The sequence below is a fragment of the Peromyscus leucopus genome, chromosome 12 (genome assembly GCF_004664715.2).
Source record: "Peromyscus leucopus breed LL Stock chromosome 12, UCI_PerLeu_2.1, whole genome shotgun sequence".
Lineage (NCBI taxonomy): Eukaryota > Metazoa > Chordata > Mammalia > Rodentia > Cricetidae > Peromyscus > Peromyscus leucopus.
The window spans coordinates 63,614,169-63,634,016 of record NC_051073.1 but is presented as its reverse complement, the minus strand read 5'-3'; the positions used below and the strand labels follow the sequence as shown (position 1 = coordinate 63,634,016).

Sequence of the window (19,848 nt, the reverse complement as noted above, 5' to 3'; positions counted from 1 at the left end):
CCAACAGAGGAACACAGAAAACGATCTCCTTAAATACAGATTGGGGAAGGAAGCGAGTCAGCCACGTTAAAATGAAGATGTCTAGCCTACTCCCATTATAACAGGCTTAGAATTAAACTTTGGACATTGGCATTTTGTTATTTGTGGTACTAGGGATTGAACCCAGGGCCTTCTGCATACTAGACATGCACTCTACCACTGAGCTATATCCCTAGGCAGACATTAGCTTTTTAAAAAAATATTTACTTTTACATTTTGTCTGCAATATGCATGCCCTTGTGTGCCACAGCCTGTATGTGAAGGGTAATTTTTGGGAGTCAGCTCTCTCCTTCCAGTTACGTGGGCTCCAGAGATCACACACACAGGTCACAGGGTTTGGTGGCCAGTGCCTTTACCTGCTGAGCCATCTTGACAGCCCTAGTTTAAACTTTTTATTAGGAAGCTAAGGGAAAGCAGCCATCCCAGCCGGGCGGTGGTGTCGCATTCCTTTAATCCCAGCACTCGGGAGGCAGAGCCGGGTGGATCTCTGTGAGTTCAAGGCCATCCTGGTCTACAGAGTGAGTTCCAGGACAGACACCAAAACTACACCGAGAAACCCTGTCTGGGGGGGAACAGGACTGCAGAACAGCCATCCCTGTGCCCCAAATGAGAACACAATATTCTATTTTCTATTCTAAACAAGTCTGAAATCTACACCAAGAACTAGAAAGTCATTTTATCAGTGTTTCTGAATAAGGGGGAGTGGCCCAAAAGCCCTGGCAAAAACTGCTTCATTTGCTCAGACTTGCTTGCATCCTGCGCCTCCCGCTCCACCTGGATTACACACAGAATTTCTCTCATCTGTTTTTCTTGTACTTTGGTCTGCGTATTTAGACGTGCTTTAGTTTTTCTTCCAAATTCTTCTTTCTCACAGGAAATACATGAGCCCCTGTTTACCAGGCTTAGAGACTGGACACAAAGACAATGAGCTCATCCGAGATGCTGTATTAGTGCAGGGAGCTAACACAGTAAATGAGCAAGCTGTAAAGCCACAAAGCTTGAGTCAAGTACGCATTAAAAACAAAACCAGGGAGACTGTAAGGAAGGAGAGACGCCTTGAGGGAGGAGAGGAAAATGTTATAAGGGCAGCATCTGGGTTGGGCAGCTCTAACAGTTGTCAGAGCGACTGCTCATGCCTTAAAATGATTAAAAGGCCCAGAAGTGATGAAGTCAGCTGTAATTCCTGTGCCGTTTATCAAACTTCCCAATCAGATCAGACCCAAGAGGCAGGAGATACCTGAGCCCCGAGCCGTTCAGATGCTCAGCTGCACCCAGCAAGCTTGCTTCAGACGCACTGTCAAATCTGTATTTAAGCTCATTTGAGAAAAAATGAGAGATGAAATAAATGGCTTGACATTCAAAAGTCAACAATGAAAAAATAATGCAACTATGAAATGACATCTACTACCACAGAATTCCTTGTATGAATTTTTAATGAATTATGAGCCAATGAACATTACAGAATTAAGTCTTAATATTTCTTCTTTCCTATGAAAAACCAGACAACTGTAACAGCCTATCTCAAGTAGGACAGGAGACCATAGTGAATCCGAGGAGGAGTAATTAACTTCAGTTCCACCCATGCATGCTTCCTCAAAGAACGACACAAGAGCTCCCGCGGCAGCAACAAATTCAATTACACGTGTTTTCCTGATCGCAGCTGCAGTGGAAACAGAACAGCGGCTCGCCTCTCAGCAGCCTTCCACCCACACCACCAGGACTCAGTGTTTTCTCTTGGACCCTCTGTATCCCTGTGAGGTAGTGAGGGGAGCAAGGACTTCCTACTTTGCAGATGAGAAAAGTCTAGGTGAAGTTCGGCACAACTGCTCTCAACCCTTGGCAGCATTCTGAAACCAGCAGGACATTGTTAAATCCTTATGGTCAGAACATATCCCAACAACACCAGAGTCAGGGTTATGGGACCCAAGCTTACATATTTTTTTTAAGCTACTCCAAAATCCAGCCAAGCTGGAGCAGCACTGATTTAGGTGATATGCTCGCTCAGTCTTCAGGTACAAATGTTTCTTCTACATGCTTTCTAAGCACCAATGAAAACAGGACCTCCTTCAACATGGAACAGTTTGCCCTAAAGATCTCGACAGCCACTTCAGGGCTCTAGTAACAAACAGACCCAGCTATAAATGAAGGCTCTCCATTCTCCTGACGCTCATCCTAACTAGGAACACTTGATCTTTGACCTAAGAATGGCGGCATACACCTGTATTCTCAGTATTGGAAAGGCTGAGGCAGGGAGATCACTGTGAGTTCAAGGAGGCTTGAGCTACATATCGAGAATCAGTCTTAAAAAATCAAAAGCAAAACACAGAAATAGCTTGGTGTTCAATAGTTAGGTAATTATCTGATTTTAGGTTCAATAAGGAAGGAATAACCATGGGATTTTGTTTTCCAGTGAGCACCGTCAGAATGTTGTTACAAATTAACATTTATGACAAGACAAAAACAAAGTTGTAAGCCAAACTCATGGGCAGCTCAGCAACTGTCACAACCTGAAGATACAGCAAGTACTTAAGGACTGCCACCACCTCTCCACTAGTCCTCTCCATCCTTAACCAGGTCTTTAACCAAATTTTACTACCACCAAACTGAGTTGTTCTAGACCAGAAAACAAAACAAAAACAAAACAAAAACAAAAACAAAAACAAAAAGCCACAACATTCCCTGGGCCAGCTGTCTTCCCCAATAAGTTTAACATTGAATTCCACTTTGTACAAAGTTTCTTCTCGATACAGATCATAAAAAAAGAATCTTTAACAAATTTCTCTTTTTCAAGCAACACAGCAAATACACAATAAATACCTGTAACCTTTTCAAGAGGCGACTACAGGCCTGTCTATGGCTGAAGCCGCCTGCTTCCTAGCAATATTGATAAGTTTAATTCTCAAGGACTCCAAGAACCCCAGCAAGCTGCTCGCTGTCCCTAATTTTATTAGATTTAAAACAAAATATACATACAGCAGTCATGTAAAAAGTACAAAGATTTTACTTGCCTTCATCAATTCTTATGTATCTGAGCCATATTAATTATACTTTCATACAGAAAGGTGTTTCTGTTGTAACAAAAGAAAAAAACAAACCCTCAGCTCATGTGTGTCGAATTATTATTCCAGAGTATCAGTGAGAAGGTTTATGGGTCAGAAGAGGAAATAATGTCCAACTCTTTCCAATGACTTTCTAATTGTTGCCAACCTAGGTTTTCAGCGTTCAGTCCCAGGGGGCAATACCTAGGTGATTAAGAACACTCTTAACCAGGGTTTGGGATGGCACTGTTTCAGATGGGTGAGTAAACATTTTGTTGACAGCCCCAGTGGAGACTTTGAGGCTCCAATTGTTGTGTAATGTAAACAATATGAAATTAAAAATTATTCATAACAGCTACAGCATTATAAAGTTAGGAAATAAAAAGAACCGTTGACTATGTGTTCCCCTGGGGTTTATACTAACAGCGCTCATACTGAGTACTGTAAGAGCAGCTGGGACTGTTTGGTGTGGAGACCAGTTTTCTCAGAAGACCAAAAACTAAAGCCAGATGCCAAGAGACGCACATTCCTATTACGTCTGCAACAGTCCTTGCTGGCATATGCATAATTATAAGTAGATCTATTTCCCCAGTCTTTAGCCAACCGAGGAACCTTTGCCATAATTCTGTTACAGCCATGGACTATAAGCCCCAAACACAAATGAGCTAGTACAACGTGTCTCCTCTTTCTGTTTGTGTTACCCTACTGTCCCCAAATGTCACTCTAATTTTGTACCATGTAGTGATATTTAAGAAACTGAATTAGAACAAAGCAACCCCTTTGTCCTTTTTGTTTTTTTTAACAGTTTTTACACACATTATATATACAACTTTTAAAATAGCTGCACAATTTTATTTCTCATTGCTAGAGAAGTGCAGTCCAGGCAGACCATGCTTCTCAATATATTAAAAATATTAAATAAAACCCAGCCAGTTTCATACTTCCTAAGTCAAGCTGGCTAGAAGTAAAGGGACTGGAGGAAGAACAGGCAGTTGTAAGATGGGATTGAACCTTCTTCATAAAACTACATCCAATCCTGCGGTTCCCTTCTACAGCATCTCTGAACCTCACCTTTAAGCTGGAAGTAACTCACTGCTAACTTAGAGAAGAGTCTGTGGCAACATGCATGTGTCAACTACCCACTCAACCAACTGCAACCCTGAGGATTTTTCTGGCCCAGTGGAAAGAGGAAACACTAAGATCATCTCTGTTGTACAGCTGCTTCTCCGGTTCTCGACTTCATGTGTTTTCAGGATGTTTCTCGGGCATGCACACATGACACTATCGCTTCGTGGTTCTACTTTCCACAAGTAGATCTCTTCTCCACTGTCCTTCTTCCAGAAAGCCACTGTCATCCATCCAAAGGTTTCCCAAGGTAAACCAAAGTCACTTCTGTGTTGCCGTATACAGCAGACACTGCTGGGTATAAGCAGGCCTTCGGAAGTCCTCGGAAGGCAACTCCCAGGAACTCATACCCACGCTCAAAAGCTAAAGTCTTATCTTCCATGTCCAAGATGACCCGGATTCTCTCTCCTATCTGCAAACAGACATCACAAGGTTAGCAGGGTATCCACAAAAGCACGGCAGAAGAAAGAGGATACAGATGAGAAAGTGGAAAAAGCACAAAGGCTCTGTATCGTCTAACTTATCTCTGCAAACGACAGGGGACTTTCTGGTGGCAGGTAAGCACCAGAAGAAGGAACACACATCATTTTCAACACAAGTGCTTATTTAGATCATTTTTTAAAAAGATTCACATGGGATCTACACTAATTACTTTAAATTACTCTTTGCTCAAAGCCTTTTCTTAAGGAAGTTAACACTACTATATAACTTGGCACATTTTACCAAAAAGATCTATCTAAATAACCTCCTCATATTGCTACAACATATACTAAATAAAACATTAAATAGCCAGAAAAATAAATGATATTTTTGTTTGACTGTTTTGGTTTTTCAGGACAGGTTTTCTCTTTGTAATAGCCCTGGCCATCTTGGAATTTGCTCTGTAGACCAGGCTGGCCTCGAACTCACAGAGATCCGCCTGCCTTTGCCTCCCGAGTGCTGGGATTAAAGGTGTGCGCCACCACTGCCTGACAAGAAACGAAATTTTGATACATGCTACAAGCTTGAATGAAACATGAAAACACAACATTAAGTAGAACAAGGCAGCTAGAGAAAGCTAAGTCTGTGACTCCATTAAGTATCTAGAATGATCCCAGAGACAGGTAGATCAGAGGTTAACGGGGTGGGCAGCAGGGGTGTGGAGGCTGTTTAGGGACGAGAGCTTATGTTCAGGACCAAGAAAAACTTCTGGGGGGCTACAGAAATGGCCCAGCAGTTCAGAGCACAGGCTGCTCTTGCAAAAATCCCAGACTTGGTTCCCAGCACCCACTCCGGTAGCTCACTACCCTCTGTTATGCCAGTTTCAGAGATCTAACACGCTCTTCTGAACTCTGCAGCACACGTTACACACAGGATGAACTTCCATATACGCAGGCCAAATACTCATATGAAATACGATTGTAAAAATCTAACCCCTCCCCAGACAGGGTTTCTCCGTGTAACAGCCCTGGCTGTCCTGGAACTCAGAGATCCCCCAGCTTCTCCCTCTGGAGTGCTGGGACTAAAGGTGTGCACCTGCGCCACCATGCCTGGCTTTAAAAAGGAACAGTAACACTGACTGTTTATAAAGTGCAAACTCAATACATTCAGCTCTTCACTCATTCTGAAAAGTAAAACAGTAAGACTGTGTCATCTTTATAGTTTGCATCCATAAAGGAATGCTGCACTTGTGTGCTGAAAGTGGAGAAGAGTGGCCACAGAGCTCCCTGACAGAATGCTTGCCTAGCACACAGGAACCCCTGGGTCGATCCCCAGCACTACATACCTGCCAGCACCTGGGAGGTGGAAGTCACCATTGGCTACACAGTGAGACCACAGCCAGCCTAGTTACATGAGCTCCTGTCTCCGAAGTGGGTAAAGGTGTATAAAGTCCTGAGATTCATAACCGAGACTCAGTCCTCCCTGATTATGGTAACTCTGCTGTTGTTACTGACTTTCCATCATTGCTCTCCTGTCATGAGTGACTGTCACCATCTGCTATGACCCACTCTTTGCTCAATTCAACCACTGGCATGCCCTGTGCTGCAGTCCTCTAGATCTTCTTCACAAGCCTGCCAACCAAATACCAACAGCCACTCCTGTTCTGTCGAGCGACACCGTCTGATGTCCTGGGCGTCCTCTCGTCTCTCTCAGGAATTAACCCTGTTTTGCAGCAGATAAAGAAGACACAACTCATCCTGCTGAAATTCACAAGTCTGCTTCACCTTGAAACATGCCACAGGTGTGTTCACAGTCAAGGGACTGAAAAGCACACGCCTCGCTAGTGCTGGTGTCAGTGGGTAAAACGTGGGTGCAGGCCAGGTGGTACTGGCATGCACCTTTGATCCCAGCACTTGGGAGGCCGAGGCAGGTGGATCTCTGAGTTCAAAGCCAACCTGGTCTACAGGGTGAGTTCTAGCACAGCCAGAACAAAGCTGTGCTGTGGGATGTTCTGTATGTTAAATGTGTTGCTCTGATTGGTTAATAAATAAAAGACTGATTGGCCAGTAGCCGGGCAGGAAGTATAGGCAGGACAAGGAGAGAGGAGAATTCTGGGAAGTGGAAGGCTGAGGCAGGGAGATGCTGACAGCCGCCGTGATGAGAAGCAACATGTGAAGATACCGGTAAGCCACGAGGCAACTTATAGATTAATAGAAATGGGTTAATTTAAGATATGAGAACAGTTAGCAAGAAGCCTGCCATGGCCATACAGTTTGTAAGAAATATAAGTCTCTGTGTGTTTACTTGGTTGGGTCTGAGTGGCAGTGGGACTGGCGGGTGACAGAGATTTGTCCTGACTGTGGGCAAGGCAGGACCAGAAAAACTCTAGCTACAACACTGTCTCTAAAAACAAACAAAAATGTGGATGGCAGAACAATCAGACACCATGGAAAGGAGCAAAAGACAGGAGCATCCAGATCTGAACACGAGTTCCACCATGTGAGCTCCACATGCGGTCCATGTGAGACCACAGAGACAACATGGGCACAAAAAGCTCCCAGCAAAGTGGACTGAGAAAGCAGAGGCCGAGAAGACCAGAGCCAAAAACTGCTGCTACATATCACAGGGGCATGAAGTTTGCAGCCCTGAGTTCTGGCAAATTAACTGTCTGCCATTACGAGAAAACCTATGCACACCAAAGAATAAAGCAGTTTCTACAAAAAGACAACATTCTAGGGTTGATAGTCCATTTTACCCACACGTGCAATTTTCAATTAAAAAAAAAATCACTAGGATAAAATAGGAAAAGTATGATTCTCAAAGTGATGGGAAATCAAAAGAAACTGACTTGCTGGGCGGTGGAGGTGCACGCCTTTAATCCCAGCACTCAAGAGGCAGAGCCAGGTGGATCTCTGTGAGTGCGAGGCCAGCCTGGTCTACAGAGTGAGTTCCAGGACAGCCAGGGCTATACAGATTAATCCTGTCTTGAAAATCAAACAAACAAACAAACAAAATTGACTCTTACCTAGACATAGATTTTCTAATTCAACAAAGAATTCAAAGTATTTACAGTTATTATGTGTATATACATATATGTATATGTAACTGTGAAATGCAATTAAATAATATATACGTACTAAGATATTACAGCCATCCTAAATATGTCCAAAGAATGAATGAAACAGGAAATCCCAATACAGAAATGGACACAGAAAAAGAAACCAAATGAAATCTAAATCTAAAGCATACAATAACCAGAACTCATTAGCCTGGTTCAACAAGTTGAGATGGTAGAATAAATTGGCAGTGGACACGAAGCTAGAGCAAGAGAAATTATGCAATCAAAGAAGACAGGGTGCCAAGCATGGTGACGTACACTTTAATTCCAGCAACACGGAGGCAGAGGCTGGTGAATATCTGAGAGTTCCAGGCCAGCTAGGGATATATAGTGAGATCCTGTCTCAAAAACAATAAAAAAAGAGAAACAAAGGTTGTGGATGAAGAATAAAAGGATCATAAATTAAGGGACACAAAGATACTACTAAGCAGTCAAACAACTATAATGTGTGTAAACGGACTAAACTCTTAAAAGACAGACTGTAAAATGCTTTTAAATAAAGACGACTCGACCACATACTATTTAGGGATCCCACTTTAATAACAAGATGAATCAAAAGCAAAAGGCAGGATGAATGCTTTGTAATAGTGCTCCACACAAACCTGGAGTGGCTATGTTAACGTCAGATAATGCAGACTCAAACACAGGAATATTGGTAGAGTCAAAGGTCACTTGTAATGATAAACAGGGAAATTTAATAATTAGAGCCCTTAAGTGTCCGAAGCAAAAACTGATAGACCCAAAAGAAAAATAGACAAGCTAGAGAACACAGCTGGAGACTTCAGTAGTCTTCTCAGTAAAAGAACAAAGAGAAGAACCAGTAACAATATAGACGACTTAAATCCTATCAGTCCATTTGACCTATGATTTCCAGAATAGTCCATCTAAGAACTGGCTAAACTAGTAAAAGCCAGGCAGTGGCGGCGCACACCTTTAATCTCAGAAGTGCATGGGAGGCAGAGGCAGGTGGATCTCTGAGTTCAGGGCCAGCCTGGTCTACAGAGCAAGTTCCAGGACAGTTACGGCTATGTAGAAAAACTCTGTCTCAAAAACCAAAACAACAACAAAACAGACAAGGAAATGATTTTATGAAGGTAAATCCTTCCAGCTTTTGCATTTCAAGAAATGGATATATATTTTACCTTTTACATTAGTGTGCCACAGCTGATAATTTTATTATCATATTTTTTATGTGTATAGTTCTTTTACCTGAACATATGTACGTCTGGGCATCATTTGCATGGCAGTGCCTGTGGAGGCCAGAAGAGGGCATCAGATTCTTGGGAACTGGAGTTCTAGAGAGTTGTGAGCTGCCATGGGTGCTGGGAATTGGACCTGGGTCCTCTGGAAGAGCAGCCAGTGCTCTTAACCACTGAAGCATCTTGCCAGCCTCTAAAAGCATTACTGAAGCTAGATATTTTAAACTACATGTGGCTCCAAAATATGAAATCTACAATCCATCAAGATTTCTGCTTTGGGAATTTTTTAAAACGCTATTTTTTAAAATTGTGTGGTTATGTGTGTGCACAAATGTTTGCAGTTCTGAAAGAGATCAGATAAGGGAGTTGAAGCCCTTGGGGCTGGAGTTGCCAGTAGTTGTGAGCTGCCCAAGGTAGGTGATGGAAACTGAACTCTGGAAAAGCAGCAAATACTCTTAAATACTAAGACAACTCTCCAGTACAATTTTTGGAATCTTGTGGTTGTTTTATCCTCTGTGGAATCTATAATAATATGGCTTTAAGACACAAGCATTGTAATTTTAATTCTAGAATCAATGAATGCAAGACATTAAGATGGAAGGATATGGGTGGAGAGGCGGCTCAATAGTTAAGAACACTGCCTACTCTTCCAGAGGACCCAGGTACAATTCCTAGCACCCACATGGTGGCTACAATGTCTGTAACTAAATTCTAGGGGATCTGACATCCTCTTCTGGCTTCCGGGCACCAGGTACACACATGTACACAGACACAGATGTAGACAAAACACTCACACCCATAAAATAAAGTTTAAAAACAAATTTAAGATATGAAAAATAAAAGAAGTAGAGCAGTTTGCCTGAACTTGTCTGTCTCTACAGAAAACACCAGTAACTCTAAGGACTTTCAATCCATGCATCAGTAAGAAGCAGAGGGTAAATATGCATGCATATGCACATGCATTTGTTGTGATGAGGTAACAAGAAAAAAAAAAAAAAACTGGATGTTTCACGACACAGGGAAAATGACGATCTTGAACATGAACCAACACCCTGTAGCTCCTGAGTCAAACTGGTCCTGTAGCTCATAAATGAGGTCTTTTGAAGCACAGCCATGCTTCTTTATTCACATTATGTATATGATGTGATGCTATACCAACAGAGCTGAAAGTGTTCCTGAGACAACATGGACAGCAAAACCTAAAATATTTACTCTTTGGCCCTGTACAGAAAAAGTTTGGCAACCTCTGACCCAGGACAAAGATGGATTGCTCAAATATGTATTAGGAAACACTGACATATAACCTTCTACCATTTATTTTAAAAATTACTAAAACAAAGACGGAACCCTATACTGGCTATATAAAAATGTCTGTTTTGAACAAATTACGGTGTGATTTGAAGTGGCCCACACGGAGAAGCATCATTCCTCACCTGATACTTTGGTGCATTGTTGCACTGTGGAAAACTGCCATTGACTTCCCCGTTATGTAGTAGATTATTGTCCACCAGATTCCAGCCCCAGCTCTGGTCATCACTCCCCAGCAATGCCACATAGCCTTGGCACTGCATAGGGGCCCGCTTCGTAGCAATTCCTATCACTGCCACAGTGCCCAAAGGGCCCTCCCACCACACTTCCCAGGCGTGGCGGCCCTCACTGAACCCAATCTTGGTCCTTGCACCATCGGTGCTCTGGGCGATGGGGTTCCGATGTAATGTAAAGCCATTCTTCTTGATATAGACGTTCCTGGAGCAGTCATTTGTGCTGAAGGCATGTTGGAAAGCACGTACCTAAAAACGTGAAAAAACAAACCGAAAGAATACACTTGATTTCCTTCTTAAATATTAAAATTAAAATGTAGCAAGCTAAATGCGGTGGCTCACACCTGTGATCTCAGCCCTCTGGGATGCTAAAGTAGGACTGAAAGTTCAAGGCCAGCCTGGACTACTTAGCAAAACCCCATCTCCTTCCCCTCCCCCCAAAACCAAAAAAAAAAAAACCAAAAAACTTGAGGCTTTGTATTTACAAATAATAAGATTATAAACTTTTAAATAACACACTATTTCCAAATAATGAATAAAGCTTCTGGATGGGAAACCAACATTAAATATTGTATCTCATTAAAAACAACTCCCACTAGAGTTAGGCTGGTAACACACGCCTACAGTCCTAGCTACTCTAGATCCCTTGACCAGTTTAAGATGAATATAGGAAACAGAGAAACCCTATCTAAAGAAAGGGAGGGAGCAATCCAACTGTCTTACTGACCAAACTCCAAACTGTAGTATAATTTCCACAAGTAAATTTGAAACATCAAAACACACACACAACTATACTTGTACTTTTTTTAGAGATATTACTGAAATGTTTATGCATAAAATAATGATGCATGGTAATTGCTCTGAAACAGCCAGAGGCAGAGTAAACATGAAACTAGACGTCATGAGTCACTGGTAAAGCTTGGTGTAGATGGCATATGGAAATTCAGCAAACCATGTTCTTTACTTTTATTTACACTTGATTAAGTGATGCAGTTTCCATGTTATCAATGCTATGATCAAAAAGAATTACAGCCTAGTTTGACTCTTGCTGTGATCACTGCTAGGAAAGAGGAGGCAGAAGGATCCAAAGTTCAAGGTTATCCACAGCTACATATTAAAGATGAGGCCAACCTAGTCTGCATCAGGGCCAAGCTCATTGGTAGAGTGCTGGCCCAACATATAAGGGGGAAGTGTGTGTGTGTGTGTGTTGTGTGTGTGTGTGTGTGTGTGTGTGTGTGCATTACATGTATTACATAAAATATTATATAAAATATCTTAGTCATAGCAACTCTTAAGCTTATGGAAGATTTTAGTGGCCACAAACAACTTTAGATCCTCAGTTTACCTGCTAGGTATTACACACTGACACATCACCACTCTCGTACACATCTCCTAGATAGCACACTAATTCAACCGGAAGGACTTAGGAAAGTCAGCCACCAATGGGATAGGTTAGTTGGCCTTTCATAAGTTTTTTAATGCTCCTAACATGAAAAGAGTATAAAAATAGCTCCTTTGTACAAATAATGACATATTCTCAGGTTTTAAAAAGATAAAACTTTCTGGGCATGGTGTGCATACTTTTAATCCCAGCACTCAGGAGGCAGAGGCAGGAGGATCTCTGTGTGTTGGAGACCAGCCTGGTTTACATAGTTCCAGAACAGCCAGGGCTGTTACACAGAGAAACCCTGTCATGGAAAAAACAAACTTGGAGCTAGGTGTGGTGGTGCACCCCTTTAATCCCTGCATCTGGGTGTTAGAGGCAGACAGATCTCAGTTCTAAGCCAGCCAGGTCTACAGAGCAAGTTCCAGGACAACCATGGCTTTAGAGAGAAATCTTGTCTGAAAAAACCAACATACACACACACACGCACGCACGCACGCACGCACGCAATGTTTTTGTTTCTATTTTACTTTAAAAATCCCTTCTTCGTGGCTGGAGAGCTGGCTCAGCAGGCAAGAACACTTGCTGCTCCTGCAGAAGATCTAAGACCAACTCCTAGCACCCACATGCTCTAGTTCCAGAGAACCTAACACACCCTTCTGGTCTCTGTGGGCACTGAACGCATGTGGTGCATAGACATACATGCAGGCAAAACACCCAGACACATAAAATAAAAACAAATACATCTTTTTTTCTTGGTCTTTCTGTGAAAACGAACAGATCTGAGACAAAGAATGAGGTGACAGACCTAAAGGACAACAGCCAGTTCGTGTAGGAGACCCAGAAAAGAGCCAGGGCCCCAGGCCCCAGGCTCCTGTGCCAACACCGCCATTCTCCTGTTTCACTGCTGCCCTGTACACTCACAGTAATTGTTTACCTATCCTGGTCCATAGGGAAAATGGACAAATGAATTTTTTCCACCTGTTTCTGTATCACTTTAGTTGTGGTGTGCTGTGGTGTGGTGTGTGTATGTGGTGTGTGTGAGTGCACACACGAGATCAGTGCCTGTGGAGGCCAGATGAGCAAATCAGATTCCATGAAACCAGCATTCAAGGAGTCAGTTGTTAGCCATCTGACAAGGAGGCAGTACGTGTGTGCCCTTAAGCGGAGCTTTTTCTTTAACCCTTCGATACATGCTTTTATCCACCTAAAGAATCAGAGTAAACAAGGGAGAAAAATATGCACAAGCAAATTTTCTAAATCAAAAGAAGAATAACACGGAAAGAATTAAGTCCCCATGATAATGTTAAATTACCATTTCCTCACAGCTTATTCCACAATTCTTACAAATTCTAGTTGCTTTTTCTCTAAGTTTTCCCTCTGTCACAGTGATATTGACAGCCTCTTCCTCAGCCTATCACAGCTGCCCGTTTTGCTGACCTGATTCTACTGCATTCATTTTTAATGACTCCCTTCCTCTGCCCCATAGAAGCCTACAAACTCAGTCCTTAACCTTCAATTCTTTCCAGAGCTCTTTCTCAAACAGTGTCTTCTCTGACCCTCACGCCAGCTAATAACTTGAGAGCCCCCCACATAGCAGCACACCAACTATAAATTCTTTCTGGCTTCAGAGCCTTCCAGAGCAGGCTGATGCACTGCCTATCCCACCTGCCTCGCCCGGCTCCTAGTGCCCTCCCCGCTGTCCTCTAGCATCACCTCCATGAAGGCATTCTTAGCCAGGGCCACCAATCCCATCATTCCCCTCTCCCGAATTCCCATTCACTATCGTCTGTACCACACAACACTTAATTATAAGGATCTTGCTTTCTAACATACCTCTGAGCACATGATTCTACTAAATAGTATTTTGCAGAAACAAGAAACAAAAACTAATGTCACCTATATTGGTCAGTGCTCTACATTGTAGAGCATGCAAGAAATGAGAAAGACAGAAGAGCACATTGAGTAACACCATGAGAATGAAATCAGAAACCTAGGACAGTAACAATTACAGGGCAAGAGGTGCAGATGGAATCAATCTGCAGACCCAGATAGCTTAAAAAGACAGCAACTTATCATGAGAACGTATACAGATACTGATTAAATAAACTATAAATTAAACTACAATATTTCACATTTGAGGCAAAACTGCAATGTTGTATTAAATTACTGTCAGTTTCTTTTTAGAGATGACAGTAGTTATCATGATTATGTGTCTTTTTTTTAAAGAATACTGAAAAATTCATATGAAATGGAAAAATACCCAATTAATAAAGTTTAAGGCCGGATGTGCCTTTAAACCCAGCACTAGGGAGGCAGAGGCAGGCTGATCTCTGAGTTTGAGGCAAGCATGGACTACAGAGTGAGTTCCAGGATAGCCTGGACTACACATAGAAACAAATCCTATCTTGAAAAACAAAAATAAAACAAAATCAAAGTCAAGTTTCTGAACAACCTAGGTTTTCTATTTCAACAGCATTAGTACAGACCTAGCTTTGGGCTTTTGAGCACAGTTTCCCCTCAGCTCACCAGCCCACCCTCACTCTTCAGAGTGTTCTCCATTTCTCAACAAACTGTCTCTAATTCTGTTTCTAAAATAAAAACAAAGATAAAGACCTCGCTTAGGATATAAGTCTGAAATTTAGAGAAGTACAACTGGACAAAGTATTTGGGATAACCAATGCTACTTGGAGACATGTAAAACATGAGCTACAAAAAAGAACGTTTCTGGAAATGGGGTGCAGCTCAGTGGTAGGTGAGTGCTGACCATGCATCCCATGAGGTCCCGGGTTTGAGGCACAGCATGGAAGGAGAGATGAAAGGTAGGGAAGGGAGGGAGGAAGAAAAGGAGGAACCAACTACAGGCTTTTGGTGCCACGCTCTCCTCACCCTGTCCTTCTGTTGCCCAGGCTCCCTGTCAGCGGTCACCTGTGTGGAGCTGCTCTCCGTTGACAGCTTTCCCAGTGTGTCCTCCTCTCCTCTACGTGCCCTCTGCGTCTCACACCTGGTCCTCCTAAAGCACAGCTTACACTTCATCATTCTCCTGGTCAATCTTGTGTGGTTTTTCCAATTGCAGAATAAAGGCCAAACAATATCTCAACCCCCGTGTCTCAAAAGGCCTTCCAGGATATATCCAGTTCCAGGTTACCTTTACAATCGTATTTCCCTTCACGCAACTAAAAATTACTCCCTATCTTTAGCCTAGAGCTTTCCTCTGATCCTTGGCCACCAAGAGCTGCCTGTCCGAAATCTGTTGACTATCTCAAAGACAATGAACTTGCTGTCATTTCTCTACACTCTAGCTCAGTGATAGATTATGTAAGCCAAATACCTAGGAGTCATTCTTTGCTCCTCCTTCTTCCTCGTTTCTATTTCAAAACTACTGCCAAATTCTGTAGATTCTTTTTAAGAAATTGTTTGATCCCGCAAATTTCAGAGAATACACAGATAATCCCAGTATCTTAATATTCTCTGAGTGAAAAAAATCAATTTTAATGTCTGATGACCTAAAATCCTAGTGCCATACCTAAGGCAATAGGAGGAACAGTCATCAAATTCTGTGGATTCTATTTCCTGTCCATTCTTTCCATCTCCTTCACTACCTACTTTCTGATAGAACTGAAGGATGTTTAAAGTCCTCTTCCAACCTGTTCTCCATCCTGAAGTCAAAAATAGCCTCTTTAAAATACAAACCAGTCAAATCACCACCCCCATGTCCAGTTTCCCTGCTTACAACTGGAAACGGCTTCACTATAGTTTGCCCCAGTCCTTTTCATCTTAGTCAAAGCAGCATCATCCGCCCTAAGAGCAAGCGCGGACATTCTTTTTGCTTCTCGTACCAGTCAGATTCCCTGTAGGCTCTCCGTGCTTCTCTCGGCCTTTTATCCTCACCCTTTAGGTCTCACTGAGTTCATGCATCATGTCTTATAAGAAAGCCTTCCTGACCTTCCGTACCTAATTAAATCCTCCATTACTGACACTCAGAACATCATGTAACTCTCATTCACAATACTTACCAGATGAAGTTTTACAACTGCAATGATCAGATTAACACCTATTCCCCCAGGCTGGAGATGTAGCTAGCATGTATTCAATCCCCAGTACTGAAAAAGAAACACAGGCAGGCACGCAACATGCATATGCACATGCCTTCCATAGACTATAATCACCATAAGGCGAAGTGTTGGTAAGACTGCATTGTTGCTTTTCCTTTATGTTCTTCATAAACTTTTCAAATCCACCTCATCCTAAAGTTCAGCTTAGTATCATCTTAAAGTCAAACCTTTTCTAGTTCTCCACTCAACTCCTAAGTTTTGCCTTTCAGTGAACTTCTAGTATTCCCACACTAAACTAAGGAGCAAGGCGTGCCGTGTGTTAGTTACTTCTATACATTTCCCTTGACCACTCCAAGGACTTCTAGACTCTGAGTCTTCCCTCCTAAATTAACCTTCCATCTTCAAAAGATTCACCTAAAACCAGGATAAGTACAAGTCCACCTTGTAGCTGAAGTACAGACAGCAGAAAGTTAAAGTATTAGAAACTTAAGAAAACTAAAATCTCTCTGGGAAGATACAAAACTAATATCAATTTAGGTTGCTTCCAAGGATGAGAAATGGGTAACAGGGGGACAGTAGGCAAAGGAAGAGCTTTACGTCTACTGATGCTCAGCTCACATGGAGACATTGTTTACTGCACGCTATGTGAATCTTTGTGTATGTGTGTGGTGTATGAGTGTGTGTGTAGTGTACTTACCCATGTGTATCAGCCAGATGTGAACACTGGATGGCTTCCTCTTTCGCTCACCACCTTATTTTTTGAGATAGAGTCTCTCACTAACCCTGAAGCTTGCTATTTTGGCTAATCTAGCCTGTCAGGGGCAACCCAAGATCCACTTGTCTCTGGCCTCCAATGCTGGGTTGCAGATGCATGCCAGCCTGGCTTTTACAGCCAGCTTGGGAATCTGAACTCAGTTGGTACTCATGCTTATCCAGCAAGCCATTTACCTACTAAGTCGTTTTCCCAGTCCTTTTATCTAAATCTTGACTCAAGTAAATGTAACTATCACAAGTAAATACAAAAAAGTATTAATTTATTTTGTTTTGTTTTTTGAAACAAGGTTTCACTTTGTAGTTCAGGCTAGCCTGGAACTCAAAGCTGGCTTCACAATCATTTTGATTCTCCTGCCTCAGCCTCCCAGTGCACCATTATATCAGGTTTAGAAACCTTAAGCTAGACAAAAATAATATATCTTAAGGGAAATATTTTAGATTTTTTTTTGAGGAAGGGTCTTACTATGTAGCTTTGGCTAGCTTTGAACTCACAGAGGCCCAATTTTTTAATTTTAAAGTTAAAAACACTGAATATAAAAGCAAAGGATATAGTGCAGTAGGAAGTCTTCTGCCCTCTCCTATAAATTACTGTGCAATTAGTATCCACTGGCCATCTACGCTACACAAATACAATCCCGGCAAATGATGTTTTTACTTAACAAGAAAAACAAGGACTTAATACTCTCTAGCTAGTGGCACATGGCTTTAATCCCAGCATTTGGGAGGTAGAGGCTGGCTGATCTCTGAGTTCAAGGCCAGCTTGGTCTACAAAACAAGTTCCAGGACAGCCAAGGCTACACAGAGAAACCCTGTCTTGAAAAACCAAACCAAACCAAACCTCCCTGATCTTCCAGAGTACCAAAGTTCAGTTCCCTGTGTGTGTGTGTGTGTTTGGGGGAGCTCACATCTGTTTGTAACTCCAGTTCCAGGGGATAACACTTTCTTCTGGACTCTGTGGGTACCAGTATTCATATGTTCATGAGTGCACAAGTGTGCATGCACTAGCGCGCACAAATACAAAAAATATTGTGCCAAGAGTGGTCACACTTTCGTCTAGGGAATTGTAGGGTAGAGTCAGGTGGGTTTCTGTTAAGTTCCAGGCCAGCCTGGGCTGCTAGTGAGACTCTGTCTCAGGAAAAAAAGAAAGACTATCTATTTGATAATTGACATATTCAACAGCAGTGTTCCTTCCTTATCACATCAAAACTTGTTTTAATATAGAAGAGTAAACCAGTAGCAGTGAGTGGCCCATACTATAAACACAGCACTCCCAAAGAGACAGAAAGATGCCAAGTTGGAGACCACCCTGAACTACACAGTGAGATCTTGTCTCCAAAAAGGGAGACATAATATATGTGTACATATATATTTATAATACATGTATATTAAAAGAAATAGTGTATCTATTTCACATGAAAAATTACTTTGATGATTACCAGCAATATAGCATTAAAAAGGGATACGTTTACCATATTCCAGATTAGATTTTATCATCTCTCATATATGTTCCTTGTTTTGAGACAGAGTTTCTTATTTTGTGTAGCTCTGACTGTCCTAGAACTCGATCTGTAGACCAGGCTAGCCTCAAACTCACAGAGATGCACCTGCCTCTGCCTCTGCCTCTGTAGTGCTGGGATTAAAGGTATGCAGCACTACACCCGAATTCATATATGCTCTTGATGACTGCTATTCTAAAGAGCTATTATTATCTGTCTAATGAACCTTAACCCAAGGCCCTTTGTCTGGGCTGGAGAATCCTTGCTTGGTCCTGCCACAACCTGTTACTTAGCATTTTAATTTTGTTATGAAAACACAAGAATCAAGAAAAAAAAAATACCAAAGCAAAACAGGAACCAACATATTAGGTGATAAGTACGACAGAAGAGACATCAACTGGGTAGACTTATTAAAAAGATATTAAGGAAGTAATCAATAAGAGTAGCACAAGGCAGCTTTATGAGTTATATGGCACCAATGGGAAGATGTTCTATTAAAGTCTCTTTCTTGCAAATTAGTTAGCAGGATGCGTAACCCCAAACTTACAAGGAAGCGTTAAATATTGTAGCCGTATGAGAACGTGGGCGAAAATAATGAAAACGTGCTTATTAATCAGAGCTTGGAAAAGATGAGGTGAACGCAAAGATCCCAGAACTAAACCCATTTTAAACCAACCAGGATGAACTGATGTCATAAGTCTACTTGGAGGCCAGGGAAAACATAAAACCAAGGGTATTGGCTGGTGGTAAGAGCAAAGACTGTCCAAAGTAGAACGAGTGATGAAAATCAGTGATGGGAAACCACCTAATAATTTCAAAAGTGAGGTGGGTTACGAAGCAGAACTTCGATCCAAAGAAAAGATCTTTGCGGAGAGGAGGTGTGAGAGAGGTACTGACTGGCTGAAGCCGTGGAAAGGCGGGATGATGAGGTGAAAACATGACTCAAGCTTAGAAGGTAAACCCCGAGAGCGGCGGGCAGGATGGGAGCCGGGCTTCGACGTGGCCCGGGATCCCCTCACCTTGGCCTTGTAGCTGGGCAGGTTGCAGAGGATGTCCGTGCGCAGAGCCTCTTCTGCCAGGCTGCGGGCGCACAGGCTCCGCCACACCTCGCTGTTCTCGTCGCCGTGAAGGCAGCGGTACCAATGCTTGCACACCAGGGCGCAGCTCCGCAGCTCGGACAGCTCCAGGTAAGAGAACACCAACTCCAGCACCCGGCTGGGCAGTCGGCCGCCGGCCCCGGAGGACCCCGCGCCCGCGCCCGCGCCACCGCAGCCAGCGCCGCCCGAGGCTGCCCCAGCCCCCGGGCCCGGCGCCGCCATCGCCTCACCAGCCGGCCCGGGGGCCGCTGCTGCCGCCGCCGCTTCGCCCCGTCTCGGCACCGGAGGCCAAGCCTCGCCTAGAGATCCGAGCAGGCTCGCTCACCACCCCTTTCAGCTCCAGCCACCAGCGCCTCCACCGCTCCCGCCCCTGCCCGGGGGCGTCCGCCGCGTGCCCCGCCTCACTGAGGGCAGACGCGCGGGCCACCCGGGTCCCCGCCCCTCGTAGCCGCTCAGCGCGGGCGCCGGAACCACCCGCCTCGCCCGGCCTCCTCGCGACGCACCCCGGGATCCGCCATGCGGGTTGAGGGCAAGAAGCGAGGGCGCACGCCCAGCTCGCTCG

The 19,848-nt window shown here is 43.2% G+C and overlaps 1 protein-coding gene and 1 non-coding gene across 2 annotated transcripts; both read right to left on the bottom strand.

Moving 5' to 3' along the window:
* Positions 1–1,454: 1,454 nt before the first annotated feature.
* Fbxo45 (F-box protein 45) lies at positions 1,455–19,805 on the bottom strand. Its single transcript, XM_028894118.2, has 3 exons — positions 19,209–19,805; positions 10,373–10,729; positions 1,455–4,614 (listed from the first exon to the last, which is right to left on the bottom strand). Exons 1-3 carry the CDS (start codon positions 19,506–19,508, stop codon positions 4,429–4,431), a joined length of 843 nt encoding a protein of 280 aa, XP_028749951.1. The 5' UTR covers positions 19,509–19,805; the 3' UTR covers positions 1,455–4,428.
* Positions 15,276–15,417, bottom strand: LOC114710050. The gene has a single exon (XR_003737010.1). It is a non-coding gene; the product is annotated as a small nucleolar RNA SNORA79 (small nucleolar RNA).
* Positions 19,806–19,848: the final 43 nt, after the last annotated feature.